Source organism: Thermobia domestica, chromosome 11 (genome assembly GCF_964235325.1).
Source record: "Thermobia domestica chromosome 11, izTheDome1.hap1.1, whole genome shotgun sequence".
In the NCBI taxonomy this organism is placed as follows: Eukaryota; Metazoa; Arthropoda; class Insecta; order Zygentoma; family Lepismatidae; genus Thermobia; species Thermobia domestica.
In genome coordinates this window covers 68,171,308-68,195,143 of record NC_137464.1, presented here as the reverse complement: position 1 = coordinate 68,195,143, position 23,836 = coordinate 68,171,308, and the positions used below count along the sequence as shown (strand labels likewise).

The following is a 23,836-nucleotide window of genomic DNA, read 5'->3' as shown; positions in this document are numbered from 1 at the left end:
TCGCTTATGAACCTGTTACATCAAACTCCTCAATTGCACTATAAAACAAGTATTCATTTTCTTTTCTTTTGGTTTAGATGTTTAATTTGTTGATGAAGGACCGTTTTGCATAGCTGTTTCAGCTAATTTTGAACTTTACAAAGGTTTATTTTAAACTCTGTAGCTCCTGTATTTTTTCAATATTTCTTTTAAAATATTTAAAATATTGAAATAAACAGTTACTATTTCATCTAATACTGTTCTGGTCCATTCACTTTCCATGCTCGTTATGCACATCATTAGACGAGGCTATCATTAGCTATCGGACGCTACGACTTTGTATATAATGAAATCTCTACAGAGGGGAAAAAATGAAATTGACTCAGTTTCATCTCTTAAAAATTTAATTTCAGAAATTAAGATTTTCGTTATTTAAACTATAACATTCAAAAACGTTTTAATGGAATCTATGGTACAGCAGACTTAAATACACACTAAATATCAAATAGTACATTTAATTAACTTAAAATTGTTTTTCCGTTTCAAATCAATACGTTCAGGAATAAAGGAGCTACAAAGCTTATCTCAAACTTTTGTAAAGTACAAAAAGCTTACAAAGCTATTGATATAAAATGACTCCTCATAAACATACGACTTTCTTAAACGCACTCGTTACAAGCTTTTTTCGTTTGCATTGGACAAGCGGTATTTTAGTAGATTTCTAGAAGTAGTACTTTCGTGAGTCCTCCCTTTTCTGTTCGTTACTGCTAGCTGCGCTTCGGAAATGCTCTCAATTGTTATGTTAGTCTTAGTATATATGTTTGTGTCTCAGTACTTGTTATATTGTTTTGTTACGGAGCCAACCGTATTCTGTAAATTTCTGTAAAGTCTCGTACCGTCCCGTACATCTATAATAAAAACGAAGTAGGTAAGTGGTTAGCGTATTGAACTTCTGTTCGGGAGATCTGGGTTCAAATCCCCAACAGGTTCATTTTTTTTCAAATGTTTCGATTTTAATTTCAATACATGTCAGTGTGACAAGCAAGATCTTCTCGCCAGAAAGAGAAAGATGTTGGAATGAGGAGAATTGGAGAAGGTCTCTCAATGGAGAAAATCATTTACAAACTTATGTCCAGCAGTTCTACTCTATTTGACATTTTCAGCTACTTTCAAGCATTTCTTGATTCATGTATGATCAGTATTTTTATTTCTCTAAACATACATTATATAAAGAAATAATACATTACATACACAGCAATATTGAGATTAATATAAGGTGTTCTTTGGAAAACACGATCCGAACCATAGAGATTCATCTTAGAATGAAGAACTGTTTCGTTAGTCACCTACTTTACATTTTACCAGCATAAACACCTGAATCAGGACTATCAACTTCTGTCAGTGCCGAAAAAGTTACGTGTAAGTTGGGTTGCCTCTGTCTAGGCGTTCTCACAACTGCAAATGACCTGGACCCCAAGTAATGGAATTATAATAGTCAGGGGTTCAGGTACTTACAGCGACTGTACTTTTGGTTGATCTGTCAACAAGTTTAAAATGAAAGAAAAGGTAACCATTATCGTAAACATTAGTGCTTTGACTACAAGAAAGCATAATTACTTGTAAACGAATGCGAAATAATTGACTTTGACTTTTAAAAATATTTTTTATTAGATTTAATAATTTAAATGGATTTAATAATTCGTAAACTTACTGTTTTCGTTTGTTGTAAAATAGAAACATAAAAAATATTAAACTAACTACATTATCACTTCTGTTTGAAAATTATGTTTGGAATACTACCAGCAAAGAAAACTCTCTTAAAAGTACTCCAGTATATAACATTTTTGTTAAGATAAAGTAACACACATGAATCTTATTTTATGTAGATTTTTATTGTGCATAAGTTCATGAGGTAAAGAATTATATTAATAATAGAAACATAATTTAAGTGAAATAGTCAGATGTATTTTATCTAAGTTATCTATCAAAATTTTGTTTTTAAATAGGTTAATGGTACAGTACTGTAATAACGTAGAAGCTAAATTTTCGATATAAAGGCTCTTAATATTAAAGGAATTTCACTTCTTTGAGAATATTCAAAATGCATAACGTAACTTAATCCTGACTAATGAATAATGAGGTAGTTGATGCGTAAGCTGATGATTCAAAATGTGAAAAAAATAGTTTTTTTGCGATGTGCATTAAGAGAAATATATACAAGATATTGAGTGAACTAGAAAAAAACTCAAGTAGAAAATGGAACAAAGTCAACACACAGAGACAAATGAAAGAAATACACACGGTCTATGAAAGATTTTGCAGGAAATATCGACAGCTCAGTTTTGAATCGAATAGACTATGATTCGAATGACTCGACGAATACTATGATTCTAGAAGCAAGCGAAAATTAAGTTTTCTTTAAATTGCAGATTTTCGTCGCCTTATTCTTTATCAATTTTACTGTATTTTATAAAAATCGGAGTTTAAAAAAAAAAACATTCGCGGAATATTTTTTTCTGAATCGGAAAAAGGTTATTGAACCACTTTCTCATTATTGAATGACTTCAACTCCAAGCATTAGGTATGTGAAAAAGCCTCAAAAAGCATTTACACCATATTCTATGAAAATCGAATATTTTACGAAAGCTACCGTCACAATGGGAGAAGGAGAAAGCAATTAAATTTCTTCTCTCACTCTTGGCTAATTCTAAACTTAAGTATTGAGGATGACTGGAAAGCCTTAAAAATGTGACCCATATTATACAGAAACACATTAAACAAAAAAGCGAATATTTTCTTTTACGAAAGTTATCGAGGAATATATTCTCTAAATCGAGATGGAGGGGGATAAATCCACTTCCTCACTCTTCACTTATTTTCACTCTTTATTCTGTATATTACTCCAAAATCAAATATATATATATATATATATAGTGAAACCTGTCTATGTTGGCCATCTGGCCATCAACGGTTCCATTGAAAAGTGGCCAACTTACAGAAAATAAGTGTGATTGGTGTATTTTTCGAAAAACTGAAAATCAGTCATTAATAACAAATGTATTCCTAGACGTATTAGGTTTATTCTTTTTGGCACATATGCACATTCTAATGTTGTAGTTAACTATATATTGTTAATGAGGTACAAGTGTTTTCCTTGGAGCAAAATATGTTTTGAGAAAAATCTTGAGGGAATTCATATCTCAAAACCTCCGCTACCTTTCGACAATCCGTCAGGTGCCAATGGTTGACACTTGATATGGTTAGCTTTAACCTTGAGAATTTTCCGGGATTACTAAAGCTCCCTACTGATAAAAGGAGTCGATATAGCTAATGGTTTTACCAAAACAGCCAGGGTAAACAAATACGTACAACCAATTTCTGAAATCCTGTACGTCCTTTTTCTTATTCACATCTTCCTTCACCACCCCTTTATCAGGGTAGTGTCCTGACCACTGACCTCTAAGAGCAAATCGTGGGAATCCATGCTTCTTTGTCTCTAGTCACAAATACAGAATATCGGCTTCTCATATGGAAATACGAAAGAGATAAGTTAATCCGTTTTAAAAAGCGAAAAATAATCCGTCACAGAGTCTCTAATTTATATTGTGTTGCAGCGAGCATACAACGACCAGATTCCTTCAGCGCGGGAATTGGAGCGAATATTAAGTCTCCTTCCCCCTATCTCAGAAGTTAAAGGGTCTGATCGTTGCAGTGCTTCTGCAATACAGCACGGTTTCCAGTGAATGAGAAGGTTTTTCGAGCTAAATGAGCTTTCTGAATTTTGTTTCACTAACAATTAACAAACGGAATTTGTTTTTATGCATTCATATTTTTAAATTACGGTACTTATACTGAAGCAAATCAATATAATGACAATTAAAAAAAGTGATAGCAGAATTACAAAATAAGAAAGAAAATATGTAGTAGAGTAGAAATCAAATGAAAGTAGATCCGCATTTACAAGTTAATTCTTAGCTTATATAGATAATGAAGGTTTCTTCTACAGTAATTTGTGAACCAAATATTAATAAGTCAATATAGAATCCCCCCTCCCTCTATGGATAGTATTTTAGTATAAACATATTTCTTTTATTAAATAAGTATATTTTATACTCTTGATAAAACTCTATGGTGGGGAACGCCAATTGAATTTGGGACTAGTTAGCAATGCTCAGGGGCGTAGCCACGAGGGGGTCCACCGCGTCCGGAACTCCCAAAAATTTCGAAACTTGACTAACATTTGTAGACTTTCCTAACGAACTATACTTGTTTAACACAAGACTAAATATTTTATTTTACGCCTCATCGTGTACTCTTTCTCTTCTTATAGAAATAATCGTTCTATCATTTTTTCTAAAAATATAGATGACAGTAATTAAGAATTACTTATCTTTTCGGGTACAGTATAAGACAGGTTCGTTATTACGTAGACTATTGGACCTTCCTCAAATACTTTGGACCCCTCCCAGCTAACATGTTGTTCCTATATCTGGCGGGTTTCAAGGTTGCTTTCCAGAACTATGACATTTATAAACATTGTTTCCCTCATGTGGAAGTATATTGTGTTCATCGTGCATTGCGTAACAACCAAGACGGATGATTGGAATGTAGTTTTGTTTTCTTTTACGCACATGTGTGTGTGTGTGTTGATGTATGAATAAGGTTGCCAACTCTGTAAAATAAAAAAAAAACGGCACTTCCTCAAAATTGTCTATGATATAGGTCTCTGCCGGAAGTATCTCTGTTCGGACCTATCCATGGAAATGAAATGTACTATCGTGAACAAAAGTGCATTAACACATATATTCTGTATGTCCTTAGAACATTCACTAATAAGCTTAATAGATACATTGTGCTATAAATGAGAAACTGAAATTGATCAATCGGCATTGATCAATTTATTGTATTTACCAGTAACTACCATTTCTTTAAAATTATCGAAACAGATGAACAAAAGTATAATAATCTTTACGTTACAATTTTGGATTTGAAAAATGAAATTCACTCTTTAAACATATAGTCTCTACTTCAACTATAGGAAATTGCTTTAAGAAGTCCTTTTCCACTCTTAATAAATGTATAAAATTCCTTGAAAGTGAATTTCAATTTTTCCCTGATACAGTCTCTGTCATCTCTCTAAAATTTTCTAAACAGGTGAACAAACTATATTAATCGTTGATAGATGGTGAAAGGTAACAGTTTTGAGTTTACAGAATAACAGCTACTTTCCAATATCTATACTTCGAACTAGATACAAATTTGAAAAAAGAAAACGGTTATAAAGGGGCTGGTGAGAAGTTTGTACCCGTCACCGGCTTTAATCAAAATAACAGCAATTTTTTCCGGCCAGGCCAATGAAAAGCCGGCCAGTTGATAGCCCTATGTATGAATATTTGACATTCGCAATTCATATACCAGTATCTTTTTTGTATAAGCTGTTTTGGTTATTAGTTATTAGATTTAATTTTATTGTGTGTGCTTTAATTCTGTACATAACCTACAAATTCTGAATGAATTGCATACCATGACTTCTGTAAATAACTTACAAAAAAAATGCCCAGCTTTCAACTGAGGAAAAAAAAACAATTAAGACAGACAAAACAAGCAAAATGCAATTCAAGAGAGTGTTCGAAAAAAAAACGGTTTAAATTTACAGGACACCTTATGGCAGTAATGTTGTATGCACTAGATACATTTCCACAATTTATTTTAAATTTTCCTAGATAAATTGTGAATAAAGCGTGTTCAATGTACATTTTTTTATAACATTAATCTCTGCTACGAATTCTCTTCAGTCTACACTGAAGAGGAATTCGGATCACTGTCAGGGACTGAGTTTGCTAGAATAAATTGTTCACAATAATCTAGAAAAAATATGTAGTGAATCTACAAAGCTTCTGGAATTAATATTAACTGTTTCTATGGCGACAGTAAAAGAAGAAAAGTTTTTTTTTCACATCAAAAAAGAATTGACACTTTCAAGAAATTGAATGTCCCAAGAAAGGTTACCACCATTGGTTATGCTTTCTATCGAAAAAGACCTGACAATAAGAATACTAGAGTTCAACCAGTATGTATTAGGCAGATTTTTCCAATCAAAGAGAGAAGAATGAACTTACTAATTAAATAAGGTGATTAATCGGATAAAATGTTCTGCATTTTTTATTTTTTAAAAACAGAATTTTATTTAATTTAACATGTCACATAGCATTTGTATCTAAAGTTATGCTGATTAGTCAATGAGTCCACTTTATATCTTCTGTCTCCGATCGTTCGTACTGCAACACCCGAAACCACAATCCACCGGCCGCCACTGATTTTGCGTGGCCAAGATACGCAGGTAAATTTATCATTATCATCATAGGGTAAACATTGCTTCAATGCGGCCAACTTCCAAGATATACATGTGGCCAACTTACAGAGTAATAAGTAAGAAATGACTTATGGGAAAATGCAGGTTCAAGACGAATCAGGCCAAGATAAGCAGGTGACCAACTTAGAGAGGTGGCCAAGTTGACAGGTTTTACTGTATATATTTTAGTAAATTATAGTACATCATGTTTATTACATTGAAAGGAAGGGTATTCATCCTTACATTATTTACAGACTTTTAGCTCAAAAGAGCAAGGTGATTGGAAAGCTTAAAAATAATATAGGCCATATTGTTAGTTGGTGAAAGATATCAAATAAAATTCTTTTCTTTTCACATTATTTAGATAAGGGAACGTCTAAGTTTCAAGTAACTTATCCCCTTTTACCCGTTTATTCTTGACCAAACTAAATGGTGACCAATGGTGATGATTGGGACACTACACTTCCTTCTCTTATAATTTTGTTAAAATGTAAAACTTCATGCTTCAATTCAATTATAATGTTTTAAAAAGCGACTTATCAAATAAATTTGGAGTGTAGCTGCAGAAACTTACATTTAGTTCTTGTGGGTTTAAAATTTAAGCTACAAAGTATCTCAGAGATATACAAGTTAGAAAAAGATCCCTTTTTCATTCAGTAACAAATACAATTGAATCCTTTGCTATTATGCTGCCAATATGTCTTGAGCCGTGGCAAAAATGCGAACTAAAGCTCACACCCCGACACACCAACTCGTTGAGCCAATAAGGGTTCAGCAGCTGCTAAGCGAGAGAGCCTTAGCGAAAGAGAGTGGAATTCCTTCAGCCGATTGCAGCGCCAGACAAGGAAGACTAGGTGTCAAGTCAATGTGGTTATAACGAATAAGAATAAACAATTTTACCATCTATGTAGTGTAGCAGGGACCTAGTTGCAAAATCTTTCATCTTAAAACCTTTCAATTTATTTCATCTATACTAATAACTACTGTTTATAGTTGCTTCCTTTCAAATATCATTTTAAAAGATCAGTACTTGATGTGAATTTGCTTTGCCCGCTGATCTAATGGCAAGCACTTATGCCTTTGGTGCATGTGGTTTCGGGTTACATTTCCGGTGGAAGAGCACACATACAAATAATAATAATAATAATAATAATAATAATAATAATAATAATAATAATAATAATAATAATAATTTCACGATCCTTCACTTTCAGTAGTTATCCAGCTCCTTCAGCCTAAAGGCCATAACAACTTCATTTCATTTTTAAGTTGACATTGTATGCTGCTCTAGCCATTTTGTTGATTACAGTAATATGATTTCATAAGTTTGTTTTCCGTAGGTAAAGTAGGTATTACCCTTGACTGTGGCTGGTATACACCCAAGACAAATTCATCAGGAGATATCCAAGCAGCTGAAAACGTTGTACAATTCAGGGTAATTGATCTTATTTATGTGTAATCTTAACATTGTCATATTTGTGCAGTAACTATGATCTATTAATGCTCTTACCGATCTACAAGCAATTGTTGGGACTTTCCCAATATATACATCTAATATTCTACTATTTAATGTGACTCTTAAATTTTAAACTTGTAAGAAAGAAGATAACACATATTTGTAAAGTTTGTTCAAGGACTTCATAAATAAAATATTTTTTCACTCGTATGATTTTTACCTTTCTAAGGACAATTTGTCACAAACACAGAAAATGAAAACGTCTAAAGATGATAAAAGTTACTCCAATTTTCCTTAATGTTTTACATTGAACATTTGTTAAGTTTTTGCTCTACTATACAAACGTGTCTTGCCAATTCATGTTTCAATAATTAGATTTTTTTTTTATTTCAGCTCGGTTGGTTTGCCCATCCTATTTTCAGCGCAGAAGGTCGATCAGTTTAGTAAAGAAGAAGGTAGACTTCGTTCAAGGCTACCTAATTTCACAGTCGAAGAAGTGGAATACATCAGAGGTAATGTAACCAAATCGACCTTATACTTAAACTATAGTTACTGATTAACACAAAAGTGATATCTTCAAATAGATAAAAGATAATTGAAATATGGAACAAGAGTGCCCTAGACAATATTATTTTGCGTGAGGTACCGTTATCACAAGTCACTTAGTGGCTTTCCGTTTTCAGCTGTTTAGAAACGCGAAAATAAATGCCGATTTTCAAAATGACTCGAAATCGAAAGCAGATAAGTGAGTCGTGATAACGGTTTCTTATGTAAAATATTATTGTCTAGGGAGCTCTTGTTCAACATTTCGATTATCTTTTATCTGTTTGAAGATATCACACAATTACTGTAAAATTAGCGGTATTTTAATTTCGCCGAGATGAAGACTCTCAAGTGTAATAGGAATGTGTCCAACGTATCGAGTGCATTTTCGCGTTTTTGGGCTCGAGCTCATACAAACTGCAATCTCATTATGAAACAAGGTTTCTGCGAATCTTGCACAACAATGAAACTAGAAACAAAGTATTCTGAAGTGGAATGTGGCAAAGACACTCAGACTAAGACCTGGTAACCTTAGCACGTGAAGGAAGTAGTTGAAGAGATTCGACAGTTTTCCTTTCTCCATAATAATTCTGGTGCGGGAGACCCGGGTTCGATTCCCGGCGGGAGCTCATGTGGTTCGGATTCCACGTTAATCAGTAGGTCCACGTCTCATATAGCCTCGCTGCTGAAAGGGACGCTAAACTAAAATCAACTCAACTCAACTCCATAATAATTCTTGAATTGATTTCTTGCTTGCTAGTGCAAGATTAGTACGAGTGTAATACTGATAAAAACATGTGGAGTAAAGGCGAGCGAATCCGGACATTCTGTTATATATATATTAACATCTTCTTGGGAAGTAAAATACGGAGGAGCGCAACATGAATTTGCCAGTTGAAGCACCGTACTCCCATTCACGTTCAATGTAGAGTTGAACTTCAAGGAAGGCATAGTGACGCAGCAGTATGGTCAGTTCGGGAAACATTTCATTCTGAGCTTCAAATATTGTGATAGAAATAAAATGAGATCAGTTCACAAAATTAAAGCTATAAATGGCTATTTTGTATATGATACTAGTCTGACTTCATTATTCACAGATTTTTTTTTTAAAACTGTTTTAAAAATGTTTGAAATAAGAAACGTTTGGGTAGCATCTTCAACTACTGTATCTCACCTTCGAAATTTAACGGCCTTACTAAATTTTAATAAAGCTTTTAATTTATTGATAAATAATAATACAGTTTTAGTCTATTCATAAATTTTAAATGGTAATTTTGTTTCACGAAATTTATTACATTTTCAGAACAGTTATTGCTAACACTTTTTATATAGTTTAACGTCCCACGATTATGCACGAAGTTTAAAGATTTTTTTGGGAAGTAAAGTATTTATTTTAAGAATATGGTAATTGAATATATTTTTTATGTTTTAATGGGATCATAAAAACAGAGAGTACTGTTACTTCCAAATTAAATCTAAAATATTTATAAAAGCTCCAAATTTCCCAGGCAAAGAAGCTATGAAAAAACATTCCATTTTATTATTGAGAAAAAACCTGAGGTTTTCTCGAGGCCTTGCATTTCTAACAGATCTTCAATCTTACTGCACATTTTAAATTATTCCAAGATGTTATAAAAGTGTTGTTTTCATTTTTTTTCTAACATAATCATAGTGCTTTTTAAGTTCCATGTATAGTTGGTGAACCGCGCCGTTTTCTAGTAACTGCAGTGATGCCAACCTGAAACAATATGAAATCCCATGTCGAGAGGCAAATATCCTATTTTACGTGTGAATTTCCCACGTTATACTAATTAAAACTATGCTATAATATTAAAAATTAAATTTATCTGTGTTAGTCACTTTTTAAATACCTAAATGAATAAGCCGTAAATTTCGATCTTTTCGAAAAATCTTATATATGCTGCTTATTATTCCTTTCCGAGAAAATAAGGTCAAAAACTCCCACGATATGGGATTTTTCTCACAGGTTGGCATCACTGAGTAACTGTCCGATCAAGAATAACTATTTGACCTGAATGATGTAATCGATCATTTCACTTGTATGAGGTGTTAACCATGCCACAAAAATTTTGTAGAGCCTTTCTAATTCAACTGTGTCCCTTCTGGCGCTACTGTCGATGCGTGTTATCTCGTACCAGTGTTGCCAATTTGGGGGAAAAGTCGCTAAATCTTGGGATTCGCCTTCCAGAATAGCGAAAAAAATAATTTTTCCTATTGGCGACTTTTTTCGTGATTTTGGAATGACGATTTGGCGACTTACTTACAAATCTAGCGACTTTTGTGCTGCGAACAACTTGTCCTAAAATAAGTACTATTAGCTCGAATCAGTTCAGATATATGTTTATTTTCCTTTTGCTTATTTGACTCAGTGTAGGTGTTGACGAGCTGGGAAAGTACATAACATTTATCTATATATTCCCGCTTTGATTGCTGTTATCTCTTACCTTCTAACGGGAACCAACTCCAGGTTTAATGTCCTTTAGTTTACAGAGCTTCTGTTTAGAGGCACAAATAATACATGACCGATAGCAACCAGATTATCTGTAGAACCGTGAGTAGAAGTGAAGTAAGATTTTTTTCTAGACCTTTAATTTTGTTCGTTTTTCTAAACTCATCTTTGATTTCGTTGAAGCAAAATTGATCATAAAATTGAAAATATATAAAAAGGAAATTATTGTTAGTTATATATGAGTCTTTCAAATACGTTCTTGTAGTGTAGATAGTACTATGGCTTGAATTGATCACGTATATTAAGCGCACACACACTTTATATATAGTGATGTATTTAGGGGGGCTTCCGGGCTTAAGCCCCCCCCGAAATCTTACTTACTATAGTAGATGAAATATCTTGCAGAATTTTCACATTTTCAGGCAAAGCCCCCCCCCCGAAACAAAATCGTAAGTACGCCACTGCATATATATAAAGAGGCAAAATCCCACGAAAATTTTTTAGCGACTTTTCACCCAAAATTCGAGTCATTTCACCTCCTATTTAGCGACTTTTTGTATCAACTTGTTGGCAACACTGTCTCGTACCTCCCTCAAAAGAGGAGGGTCAAGTTAGTGCGGCCAAGATCTTTCAATTGTTGGATGCGGAAGCGTTGCTAAAATGAATTATTTCACGGCCTTCGCTGTGCTCTCTTGTTAGCCATTCTACGTAGCCTACAATCTTTACTCGCCAAGACCAAATGACTAAATGACAAATTGACAACACAGTTGACGTCATTCACTTCTTTTCCCTAAGCAAAGGGAGGGTATCCCCCGTCAGAGGATGGCGGGGATAGACAGGCCCGGCGGAAGGGGAAAATATCACCCGGGCTAAGAATCCATATGGCGCCACCTACAACCCATTGGTATTACTGAGTTTAAATTTGCTATGCTACCTTACAGATAGCTGCTTTTAAAGGATAACTCCTTGAACTCAATAACTATAACTATAAGAATCAATTATCAAACTGAATAAGACCTTAACTTTTGTCAGTTAAATACACAGAATAAGTTTTGGTTAACGATATACGAAACAATTATTTACACATGAGCATGCAAAATGTTCTACGTCACTGATTAGAAATTTACAAAACGATTCAAGAAACAACGATTTATATAAAATTAAGATTGATGATGCGATACAGCATTTATTTACACATATATACATAAACAACCTTGTTAACTGCGAAAGAGAACACATATATGAACAAAAGAACATACAAATATATTTTGTAACAGCATTGTACAAAGATTTCGTAATACAAATAATAAAACCAGTAATATAATATTATATCTTTATACAGTTTTAATGCGAATTGTCCTTTGACTTGTTTACAATGCTAAGTCAAGTTAACTTTTCCTGCCTTTTTCTCTGCAAAGTCTTTAATTAAAGTATCAGTGTCAAGCTCACACAGAGCATCAAATTCAATAGACATCATAGAAAGGCCTACAAGACGCTCTTGCGTCATCGTTGATCGTAGGTAGTTCTTTATAAGTTTCAACTTGGAGAAACTTCTTTTTGCTGAAGCTACACTTACAGGAATAGTTAGTAAGATTCTTAGAGCAATAGTTGCATTTAGAAATAACCCAATAAGGGAGTTCTTGCAAATATATGTAAGTACTTGCAACGGTTTGCTCCCACTTTCAGAACCGAGAAATGAAGGTAAAAGTAAGAGCTCTTGATATAACTGAAATCCGTCAATATCGCAGTGATCTTTGTCTGTTAAAGATAGTTGTAAGTCCTTGCAACACTTTAGTAAATACTCTTTGTCCGTTATTAGATGGATGTCATACAAAAACCCAAATATTTCGCTGTGCTGCTTCAGTTGTTGAAATCTTTCATTCAGGGAACAGATAATTGTGTCTAATGTGCAAAAATAGAAGTTACATTTAAACTCACTGTATGGATCATTAATCGGTTCGTCTTCAGATTCATACAAAAATTGTCGTTTGACTTTTCTAGGTCGGAGTTTTGGTTCATTCTCAAATTGTGGTTGAATGTCGAGCTCTTCAGCAATTACTTTGGCATCAACCAAAATATTCTGGAAACCTTCATCACTTCGCATGTTCTCAAGGCGACACTTGGTTTCCTTAAGCAGATCAACTGCTTGCTGAATGTCCACTGATTCTTGTTGGAAAACATGGCTAACCACATTAACACAAGAAAGAACTTCATATCAAAACACCACAACACAAACGAACTTAAAATTCAGGAGCTTCCTAGCCAGGGAACAAGCCTTATTTTTGCCCATAACGTCTATCTTCCTTTGATGCTTCGAAAAGAGCATCGTAAATTTCTCCTAACTGGTAGCGAAACGATTTGACAGCATCAATACAACTCTCCCATCTAGTATCACTAAGAGGTTTCAAAGTGAAATTGGATATATGTTTTTGCAGAACAAACCAACGATATGTGGAACTAGAAAAATAATTGTATACTTCTTGCAATAAAGCAAAAAAATTTACAGCCTCACTACAGCACATTGCAGAATCATTCACAACCAAATTCAATGAATGGGAGCTACAAGGGGCAAAAAATGCTCGACTATTTAGATCTAATATTCTTTTTTGAACGCCTGAGTGCTTTCCTTTCATATTGGCACCGTTATCATACCCTTGGCCACGCATGTTTGAGAGAGGAATTTTCAGTTTTCTAATTCTTCCAAAATAGTGGTAGTTAGTCCTTCTCCTGAAGAATCATTTATGCACAAAAATCCCAAAAAATGTTCTTCAATGGATGGTTCCTTACCCAGTTCTACCTTCACGAAACGAACAATTAGTGTCATTTGCTCTGTATGACTTACGTCTGGTGTACAATCTAATATTACGGAATAATATGTCGCTTTCATTAGATCAGTCAAAATTTTACCCTTTATTTGTTTCTTGAGTAAATAGTGTCATTTTGACCACGAAATGCCAAGTTCTGGGAAGCAAGAAACTGAATTATACACAGCAGTCGTTTGAGAACCTCTTTCCAATGCTCAGTTTCATTGCGAATAATTGCTTGGTTTTCAGCGTCAACTGTTTTACCTGACTGTAATCGATTTGCAAGTTCAAACCACGATTGGAAAGCCTTCATGTGAGTCAAAGATCTATCATGGTCTGATAACAGTCCGGACATATGCTTCCAATCCGAAAAACCTTCACGAGAAGAGAGTGACATTGTAGTACCACCGAAAAGACGGCAACAGAAACAAAATATTGCATCCTTAGTCACTGAATAAATAAGCCAACTACGAGCAACTTCTTCTCCATTGTGCAGACGTATTTTGTAATTACTTGTAGTAAATCGCCGACCCTTGCTGTTTACTGGGAACTCTCGTTTGAAGACTTGAACTGGACTTCGTCTAACAAGTATCTGACGCATTCTGTCCGTAATATGTTCTGGCCAATTTCCTGGATCATCAAGATCGATTGATTGTGATTCCAACACCTGCACAAAAAAAAAAAAAAAAAGTCAGTAGAAAATAATGTTAAATTTATTTTAAACTTGTCTTCTAACAAAGAATAAGTGACTAAAACTTGAATGGAATTTTTAAAATTGTGTTCATAATTTTTAAAGATGGTAGGCTTGCACCGAAGATGGGTGGAGTAGGGGTGGGGGATATTCAAACAGCTAGATCATCCGGGGATAAACACAAAATTTAGAATGGCGCATGACCAATAAGCCTCCGATAGATGTGAGATATAAATAAATAAAGAGGGGAGAGGAAAAGTTTAATAATAATTGAAGGAAATAAATAAATAAATACAGGTTTCGTGCGAATATAAGACGTCCACGTCATGTTCTTTTGTATACATATGAGAATCTGCCCAGGATTTCTGAAGCCCTACCCAGGATTCTCGGTTTCAGCATTGAAGTGCTGTAATGTGGTTAAATGCCTTGACCCTGATTGGCTCCACAAATGCCTCTTACGAAGTTGAATCAGTAATGAACGACCAGATCAACCGGGATACAAACATGTTCGTGGCTGACTTAACCTAAGAAATATGCAACTTTGAAAACAACATTTCTTTGAACATTATTCTTAGCAAGTTTGTATTTCTTACTATCTGTATTTTCTTTAAAATATGCACATTATTATACACTAATTAAAACTAAACTCTGTTTTTTAAGCTCCGAAACACCACTGACTGTGTCCTTTTTTTCTTTCTCTTTAAATGTGGTGGGTTTGTATGTGATGTTAGTTGACTTGCATCGTAATGTTTTGGGGCTTTCTGGATTAGAGTTTGATACTTTATATTATTTGAAAAGCTTTCCGATTTCCTTGCGATGCTCAATATAAAAAGTCTTGGGGGATAGAATCCGCTAACTCTTGCATCAAATGTGAGTCTGCTAGTCATTCAACCACTAAGGCAATAAATATTACATATTATTATTTTTTTAAAAAAATGTTATCCCATATGTCTTCCGTCAAAGCAACTTGAACGGAATACAGTGATATTATGCACCTAGACACAAGAAATGAATTCCAAAAATTGAGTAAGTGTGACCATAACCCTTTGGGGATCCTATGGTACAATTTTTACCATACGCGTTTTTCATGGTACATTGCGTTATTTCTCTTCTATTTGAGTTTTTCTTCCGTTTTTTTTTTTTTGTTTTGTTTTGTTTTGTTTTTCAAGTCCAGAGGCATTGTAGAAGACATTACGTATGGTTTCAGACCGTCCTGCGTCCAGACATAGGAGGTGATGACGTCATAATTCTAAATTTTATTTTTTCATTTATTAAGCCTATGTTCAATATTTTTTGGCGCGCTTATTTTTGCACGTAGAAGATTGAAATTTTGCACAAACATTCAGTCCACCGAGTAGTATTTACCAGATTGTTTTCAGATGTGTGAGTTAAAACAGGGGGAAACCAGAGGGGCAAAGGGTTGAAAAAGGGATATTTTTAGCCCCAAAATCCCTTTTTTCGGGATTTTCCCGCCTTATATACAATGGGGACACGCGAGTCATACCGTCTGAAAGGCAATTTTATTCTGAAGAGAATGATGGGCGAAACATGACCCTAGGGTAATTAGGGATGTCTCAGGGAATTTTTAAAAATATCCCTCTGTATAGGGTAATATGGTACATTGTCGGTATATATTTTTGGCGGGCTTACTTTTGTACCTAGAAGATTGAAATTGTGCATAAACATTCAGCCTACCTAGTAGTATTTATCAGTTTTTTTCAGATCTCTGTGTTAAAACAGGGGGGGGGGTCCAGAGGGGCTAAAAGTTGAAAAAGGAATATTTTTAGCCAAAAAATCCCGTTTTTCATCATTTTCCCGCCTTAGATACATGATGGAGACACGTGAGTCATGCCGTCTGAAAGGCAGTTCTATTCTGAAGAGAATGATGTGAAAACTATGATCCTAGGTTAATTAGGGATGTGTCAGGAAATTTTTTCCATATATACCTCTGTATAGGGTAATATGGGGCATTTTCTGATTTTTTTTTTGGCGGGCTTATTTTTGCACGTAGAAGATTGAAATTGTGCACAAACATTTAGTCCACCGAGTAGTATTTACCAGATTTTTTTCAGATTTCTGCGTTAAAACAGGAGGGGTCCAGAGGGGCTAAAAGTTGAAAAAAATGGATATTTTACCCAAAAATCCCGTTTTTTCGTCATTTTCTCGCCTTAGATACATGATGCAGACACGTGAGTCATACCGTCTGAAAGGCAGTTCTATTCTGAAGAGAATGAGGTATGAACCATGATCCTAGGTTAATTAGGGATGTCTCAGGAAATTTTTCCCCTGAGATCATAGTGTATTGTGGTAATTTGGGGCATTGTGGGAATTCATGATAAAATTTCTCCCGACCTTAGTATTCAAGATAGAAACTTGAAATTTGGCACACACATTTAGTTTACCAAGTACTATTTATCAGATTTCTTGGAGGTCTCTACGTTCACACAGGGGGGGGGGGCAGAGGGGACAAAACTTTTTCCCCTCAAAATTTTCCTTTCGACATCAATTTTCCCTCTCCTGGTATATAGTATGAGCATGCAAGTGGTACAATTTGAAAGCCAGCTCTGTTCTGAAGAGAATGAGGTATGAACCATGATCCTAGGATAAATAGTGACGATGCAGTAGCTGCTTGACTGAAAGTCTAAAAAATGCCCGGATCCGGAAAGGGCTAAACATGTTTTTGATATCTCCAACACAACGCGTTTCCGGACCCATGTTTACTAAGCGTTTTTGTTTCTTCATATGAGAGGATTTACCTCCCGAAGTTTGTCGGTGGAATTTTTTCACACCGACAAACTTCGGGAGGTAAATCCTCTCATACGAAGAAAGAAAAAGGGGCCTACACACGTACACACTTGCATGACCAACATGCATGAAAGATTTGTTTCATCATACATGTTGGAAGAATTTTTTGCCCATACACGTACCAACATGCTGTCCGACTTACTAGTAGAGAAATGTGGAGGACCAGAAAGAGTCGAATGGCAAGACAATATGATTCTATCAACAATTGGTAACCATCGAGGTCTGTTAATTCCAGCGGCGTAGCGTAAGGGAACGCCGGTATGCCCGGCATCCCCTGTTAATAAGAAAAAGTAGGTATTTCATTATATATAAATTGTTTGCTTGTAATTATCACAATTATTTCCACTGCAATTTTCTGGCGCGCTCTCTCGACTTACTTTGACAAGAGGAACCTACGCATGCGCGTCGCTCAGATGCATATTTTCTGTCTTTCCTCCTGTCGTATGCTATTGTCCTCGGGCTTTCAGGCCTACTGAAAGCATCGGGATTTTCGTCTGCTTTCTGTAGAATCCGCATGCGCAATACTTCCCTTCTCACTCCTCCTCATCCCTTGCAACCCAACATTTGCTTTAGATATACGCTGGCATATTCAAGTATTTCCAACTGTATATATTTTGAACTAAGCTATAGTTTCTGAACAGAACGTACGAGCCCTAATATAAAGGAAATAGAACAAAACGGAAATGGTTAGTTCAACGCATTTTTGAAGCATGCCGGTTATGTAAATAATAGTATTAAAATAGTTATGCCTTAATCGTAACTAAATGCATCGTAATTGTAATCTTCATCGTAAAGGAGCTCACAGACACAGGCATAAATTTAAAGCATTCTGTAGAATTACGGTCACCGATCTGGTAGGACAAGAGAGCCACCACTCCCCGTCACTCACAAAGATTGTGCCAGGGCCCTTCAGTCACTGGCACAAATCTCGGGGACATAAGGGGAACATGTTCCCTACAATCTTGTCCACTCCTTCCCCCCCAATAATCCGATTTGAGATTGTGATGATAATGATTTCTATCCGACTGCCACAAAGGAAACTGATGTCCTTTGACTTGTTTCATTTTTAAAAAAGAATCGTATTCTTTAATATTTCATTGTCATTAATTATTAGTAGTCTATTTTCAACTATTTGTTTAATTCCTGTAACAATTCCTATAATGCTGTTGTGGTAATCATAATTTTGCTCAGATAAGAGTATTGTTGCGTCAAATATAGGCCTGATTGATTTTCTTTCATAGTTTTGGGGAAGTCATTATTTGTATTGTTATAAAATAAATGTCCTAAAATTTTAATGTGGATCATTGTGGATGCGTAAGTAGAAACATGTCAATTATTATTATTATGCATATATTCAAATTTCAGAATGTGCTCACGGCACTGAGTTGTAATAATGATATGTACCACTATTTCATCTACATTATTTGGTATATAATATACGAGTACAACAGGTTTACCTCAGAAATCTGATTCATCTACTGTAATATGAGTCTCTTCTCCCCTCCCCCCACAATAAGCCTTAAAATGTACCCTCCTGCCGATGTTATAGACAACTCTGCTCCCCTAATCCTCCACAGCATTTTTTTCAACTTCATAAATATTTTGAACATCGTTAAAAAAAGGAAAGGATTATGGGAACAGTCTTATCCATCCCACGAACGTTGAAGACAGATTTGCGCCCTTGACTTCAGTATCTGGATACAGAAACAGGCCCCCAGAGTTGGTTTAAGTGCTTTGTATTTACATCTTGAAATGATATATACACTCAGGCCCATATTCAAGAACGGGCGTCTGAGTTCCGGACCCAAGATGACAAATTTCTAGGGGCGATATATATATATATATTGAAAGAACGAGATTGACGTGTGGTATGTGGAGAAAAAAGCCGCCCACGAGAAAGAAATGAAGGGAACGATACTGGAAACAATGTTCGTACAAAAGTGGGGCCTAGTTTTCTCGTCACAACGGTAGTGGCAAGAAGGAGCTGAGACAATTGGTTATTAAATTCTAACGTAATCCACGCATTCGCTTCTCTATGCCCCACTAGACCTCCAATTAGGGGGGCTTCCTCCTAAATTTTGTATAACCCTATATTTCCATTCGGAATAGCTATGTATTGCTGCTTGAAGTAGTACAATATCGCACAAATGACTAACTTTGGCATCCCCCTTTCGGAATATCACGCTACGCTACTGGTTAATTCTACATGTCAGTACACAGGAATAAGTGTGAAAACGTAGTTGGAATAATGTTTTTTTTTCTCTCTCTCTCTCTCTCGCTTATAGGTTGCTTCTGTGTTTCTTCCTGATCCGACAAAAATGAAAGTTCATCGCAGTACCACAGGGGTGTAGCCACGGGGAACCCATCAGGGCTAGTCCCCAAAAAAAGATTCAGTAAATGACCAGCTTTTAAAACATCGCAAGATTACCTCGCTTCAGACATTTAAAATTAACTAAGTTTACAATACTTAATAATTTACGGTAAATTTTTTACCTATCGAATGTGCTCTCTTACCTCTTCCGTGTAAGGAATAACCAAATGTACAACCTTGCTACCACGTATGCTACAACCGATTGATCTAGTGCTCCTGTGCGGACCATGTCCAAATTGAATTGAAAAGGTTTCGATAATGGAACTATATTATTATACACCATTTATAATATTTTGTGTGTGTGATTCTTCTTTAGATTTGTGTCAATATAAACTACATAAACAAATGGACTTCGATTTTTTTAAACAGCAAATTACACAATCTACTGTGATTTATATTTGCCAGTTTGAAGACAAACATTTTAACAAGGTACTATAAATACTGCTACAAAACAATGTCACTAAACTGATTTGTAAGTACATTATATTTTTATATGCTGTCAAGTGTTTTAAAAAACATTTTTTATCAGGTGGAAAATATGGTGAAAAATTTTTTTATTCAGTTTTTCAGTTTGGATTTCATTTGCTTTTTTTCCCACTTGGTGTGAAACAGGAAGTGAGATATAGCTGTTAATAAAATAATTATGGTGTTTTTAGTCACAAATAATAAATAAATATTTTTTGTCAGGAAATCTTAAAGAAATTGAGTGATTTTTTGTTTTTGTTTTTTAATTTTTTTATTAATAATAATTTTCGTATGCAGAATTCTTTACGTCCTTCCCCCACACAATAGTCTTTTTTTTATTTTACTTTCCACAAACATGGTAGTTCTTTGTATACCTGAATAAATTCATGCACAGAATCCCTTGTTATATAACGCAGATCATCCACCTTCAACGACCTTGTCAACGCAGACTATTCATCTTCAAAGACCTTGGCATGCGACGGAGGAGAGAGTCACGTGATTTCTTCCGCTGCCGTGATTGGCGGACCTAAATATAAAACAGCCACCTTGCATGAACGAGCCCATACACAGTAAACATGCATGCAGAACGGCAAAAACATCAAGCATGTTTTCAGAAGACTTTGAAAACTTTCAACATGAATGAACGAGGCCATACACGATCAACTTGCCTGTGGTTTTATCATTTTTCATGCAAGTCGGGCTGTTTCTTCAGGCATGTGTTTACGTGTATGGGCCGCAAAAAAGCTCAGTAAACATGGGTCCGGAAACGCGTTGTGTCGGAGATATAAGGCTCCGAAACCGTGGGAAATGAATCTTCAAAGGCGTATATTTCAGAAACTATTCAACGTAGACGGTGCGGTTTGAAAACTCACCAGCGAAGTCATACCTGCTCTTGTTAAACATGCATGTTTCATAATCTTGCAATGACTGCGGAAGGGATTCCCCAAAGGAGCATAGGGATTCCAGGATAATCTGCCAAGTGAAGATGGTTCAAAAGAGGTATGAATGGACGACTTCCTCGCCTGTTAACAGTATTTCCTTGTACCAAGACGATAACTCAAACGAATACAAAATGGTGGACACTTGTATACCTGCTGTGTGTGGTTGCATAACCGCCACATACGGATGGTACCCAATAATGAAGTTCGGAATATGAAGTACTGTGAATATGCAGTCGAAGGTTCGTAGTGAGGCACGTGCGGTGTTGCTACAGCATAACACATAAAGCAGAGTGATTGAAAGCTGTTGAAACTAGATGAAACCCGCTATCAAAATGTACATAAATTGTCGTGGATAAATGTATGTTAACATATGCAGCATTGTGGAGTATAGTATTAACATACGTAAGAAGCAGCTGACAAATGACCTCCTGGGAACAGCGATAATGTTATTCGCATATTAGTGACATAGTTGGTGGTGTGCAATGCTGTAAAGCATAACCTCCAGGCACACAAATAAAATACACAAAGCACAAAGACAGAAGAAGACGAGTCAATACAAGAAATTGTGTTTGTAATTCACTTGTACCTTACAACGTCACGAAATCTACTAAAAATGTGAACCATTGACTTCAATGCACAAGAGATAGCGTCGAAGCACTTCGTCTCGCACACGAGGAAAAACGTCGTGGTTAACACGAATTCTTGCGGAAGCCTCGACAATGCGGCCCACAAGGTCCAATTCATTCTCCACTGGTGTCTGGTAGACCAACTCCTTCATGTGTCCCCATAGGTAAAAGTCCATAGGTGTCATATCCGGTGATCTAGGAGGCCATGCTACAGGACCACCATGCCCGATCCATCGATTCCCAAACATATCAGAAAGTACATTTTGAACACGCCGCAGCCGATGAGGTGGAGCTCCGTCATGCTGGAACCACATTTGTCGCCGGACTGCAAGGGGGACATTTTCTAGCAGTTCCGGGAGTACCTCTGAAAGAAACACACTGTAAGTATGCATGTCCAGTTGTGGAGGTAATGCATAAGGTCCTACTAAGACATTATCCACTATACCGGCCCACACATTAACTGTGAATCGTTCTTGATAACCTCGGCGAAACATTGCATGCGGATTGTTTGCTGCCCACACATGCCTATTATGAGCATTGTAACATCCGTCACGAGTAAAACTACGCTCATCTGTGAACAAAACATGCCGCGCAAACTGCAGATTCTCTACACACTGCCGCAGGTACCGTCGGGCAAATCGCACATGTTTGGGATAGTCTGTAGGACGCAAAACTTGTACTCTTTAAGGATGATATGGATAGAGATGTTCTTCATGTAGAACGTTCCACACTTGCTGGTGCTGAACATGTAACACATGTCCAACGGTCCGCGTGCTTGTTGAGGGATTTTGTTCAAATTGGTCCAACACATTCTCTTCGAATGCTGGTGTTCGCACTGTTCGTGGTCTTCCTGCATCTGGCCGGTGAATATATAAGGAACCTGATTCTCGCAGCTGCCGATCAATTGACGTAAATGTAGTGTGATGGGGGCACCGTCGTTCTGGAAAACGTTCTCTATACAGTCTTTGTGCCTCCCTTGCATTTCCGAAAGCTGCACCATATGCCAGATGCATATCACTTAATTCTGCCCAAGTAAACTCCATTTCCCAGTACGGCGTTTTATAAAGCACAGACAGTAAGCACTGCACATAAGCACAGTCGCTTCCAGAATACACGTCAGTCTTCAGTAGACTAGCTTCTTTAGGTGCTCGTCTGTCATATGGCTTAGAGTCGAATCCCACTAACAGCATGACTCTGTTAGTCAATGTTTATTTTATCTCTTCTATCGTATTTTTGTTCCTATAAACAGTTTTGGACGTAAGAAAAACGCTATGTACTGTCATTTCAAGGACAATGTCTTTTTGTTGAATATTCTGGACTCAGTTAAAATTATCGTGTGAAACTGAAATATCTCTTACATGTTTTAAGATTTAAAGAAGACAAGAAACCAATTTCCTTACACACAGTAAAATAATAATCAATATTGTTTTTGTTTTTAAAGATCGACAATACCCTCCAGAGTTCGACTGCGTGTGCATTTGAATGCAGCCTAAATCTGTTTACATTCTGAAAGTTAAATACATCCGACGACTAAAGTTCAGACACAAATTCAGGCGATCTTGCGGCCAGAGCGTTTATAGAGGTACCATCTTGCCATTCGACTTGTGAAACTGAAGAAAGCCACTCAGAATGGTTGAACAAAGAGTGGCGATTCTAGGCTGGAGTCGGGGGGGGGGGGCTTGGTCCCCCAATTTTGCTGCGTTACTAGAAAATCACTAATGTCATAAATACCAAAACGCAGTCCAAATTATGTATTTTACATAGCAAAATACTGACACCCCCTTCCCCTCCAATTTTACTTTCAAGATCGGCTACTGAACACAAGGATCGTACCGTACCCGGTTCTCTCTACACTTAATCTACTCTGGTGTGCTAAATTGGAATAGGTGTGTAGATTTGAGGCTCCAGCAGTTGCATTGTAAGCAAAAATAAACATGAGAAGAGTATGACGTTATGATTATTATTTTGTAATAACGTCCCCGCCTTATAGACCTAACAAAATGGACACGAAGACAATCTTGATATAACTTTAAATGGAGGAACAAAGACAAGGTATAAAATATGAAGGTGGTTTATTGTTCTGTTTACATATTTTGGAATCCGTTAACACGAGCGGCTTGGGTACCCGAAGAGAAAACGAAACCATAGCAGGACTTACATTTAACTTAACGAGCTAAACCACTTCATTTAGATATCACATTCGCGCACTACAGTATCATTCAATTGTACGTTTATAACAATTGTTTATTGTTTGATTGTTTATTTGTTAAGATGTTCAACGTCCCTTTTCAGCAGCGGCGCTATATGGAGACGGGACATAAAGTTTCAAATGC

The 23,836-nt window shown here is 35.9% G+C and overlaps 2 protein-coding genes across 2 annotated transcripts; both read right to left on the bottom strand.

The window, feature by feature from the left end:
* Positions 1–12,178: 12,178 nt before the first annotated feature.
* On the bottom strand, positions 12,179–12,904 carry LOC145665162 (uncharacterized). Its single transcript, XM_081732444.1, has one exon. It carries the CDS (start codon positions 12,902–12,904, stop codon positions 12,179–12,181), a length of 726 nt encoding a protein of 241 aa, XP_081588570.1.
* Positions 12,905–13,710: 806 nt separating this feature from the next.
* Positions 13,711–21,333, bottom strand: LOC145665161 (zinc finger MYM-type protein 5-like). Its single transcript, XM_081732443.1, has 2 exons — positions 21,280–21,333; positions 13,711–14,271 (listed from the first exon to the last, which is right to left on the bottom strand). Exons 1-2 carry the CDS (start codon positions 21,331–21,333, stop codon positions 13,711–13,713), a joined length of 615 nt encoding a protein of 204 aa, XP_081588569.1.
* Between the last annotated feature and the right edge of the window lie 2,503 nt (positions 21,334–23,836).

Excerpts from the sequence above, each read along its gene's own strand:
- LOC145665162 (XM_081732444.1), bottom strand. The coding sequence starts at position 12,904 with ATGCGAAGTGATGAAGGTTTCCAGAATATTTTGGTTGATGCCAAAGTA.
- LOC145665161 (XM_081732443.1), bottom strand. The coding sequence starts at position 21,333 with ATGCGAATAACATTATCGCTGTTCCCAGGAGGTCATTTGTCAGCTGCT. Across the intron at positions 14,272-21,279 it reads ATTTGTCAGCTGCTTCTTAC|GTGTTGGAATCACAATCAAT; the intron begins GTATGTTAATAC and ends TTTTTTGTGCAG.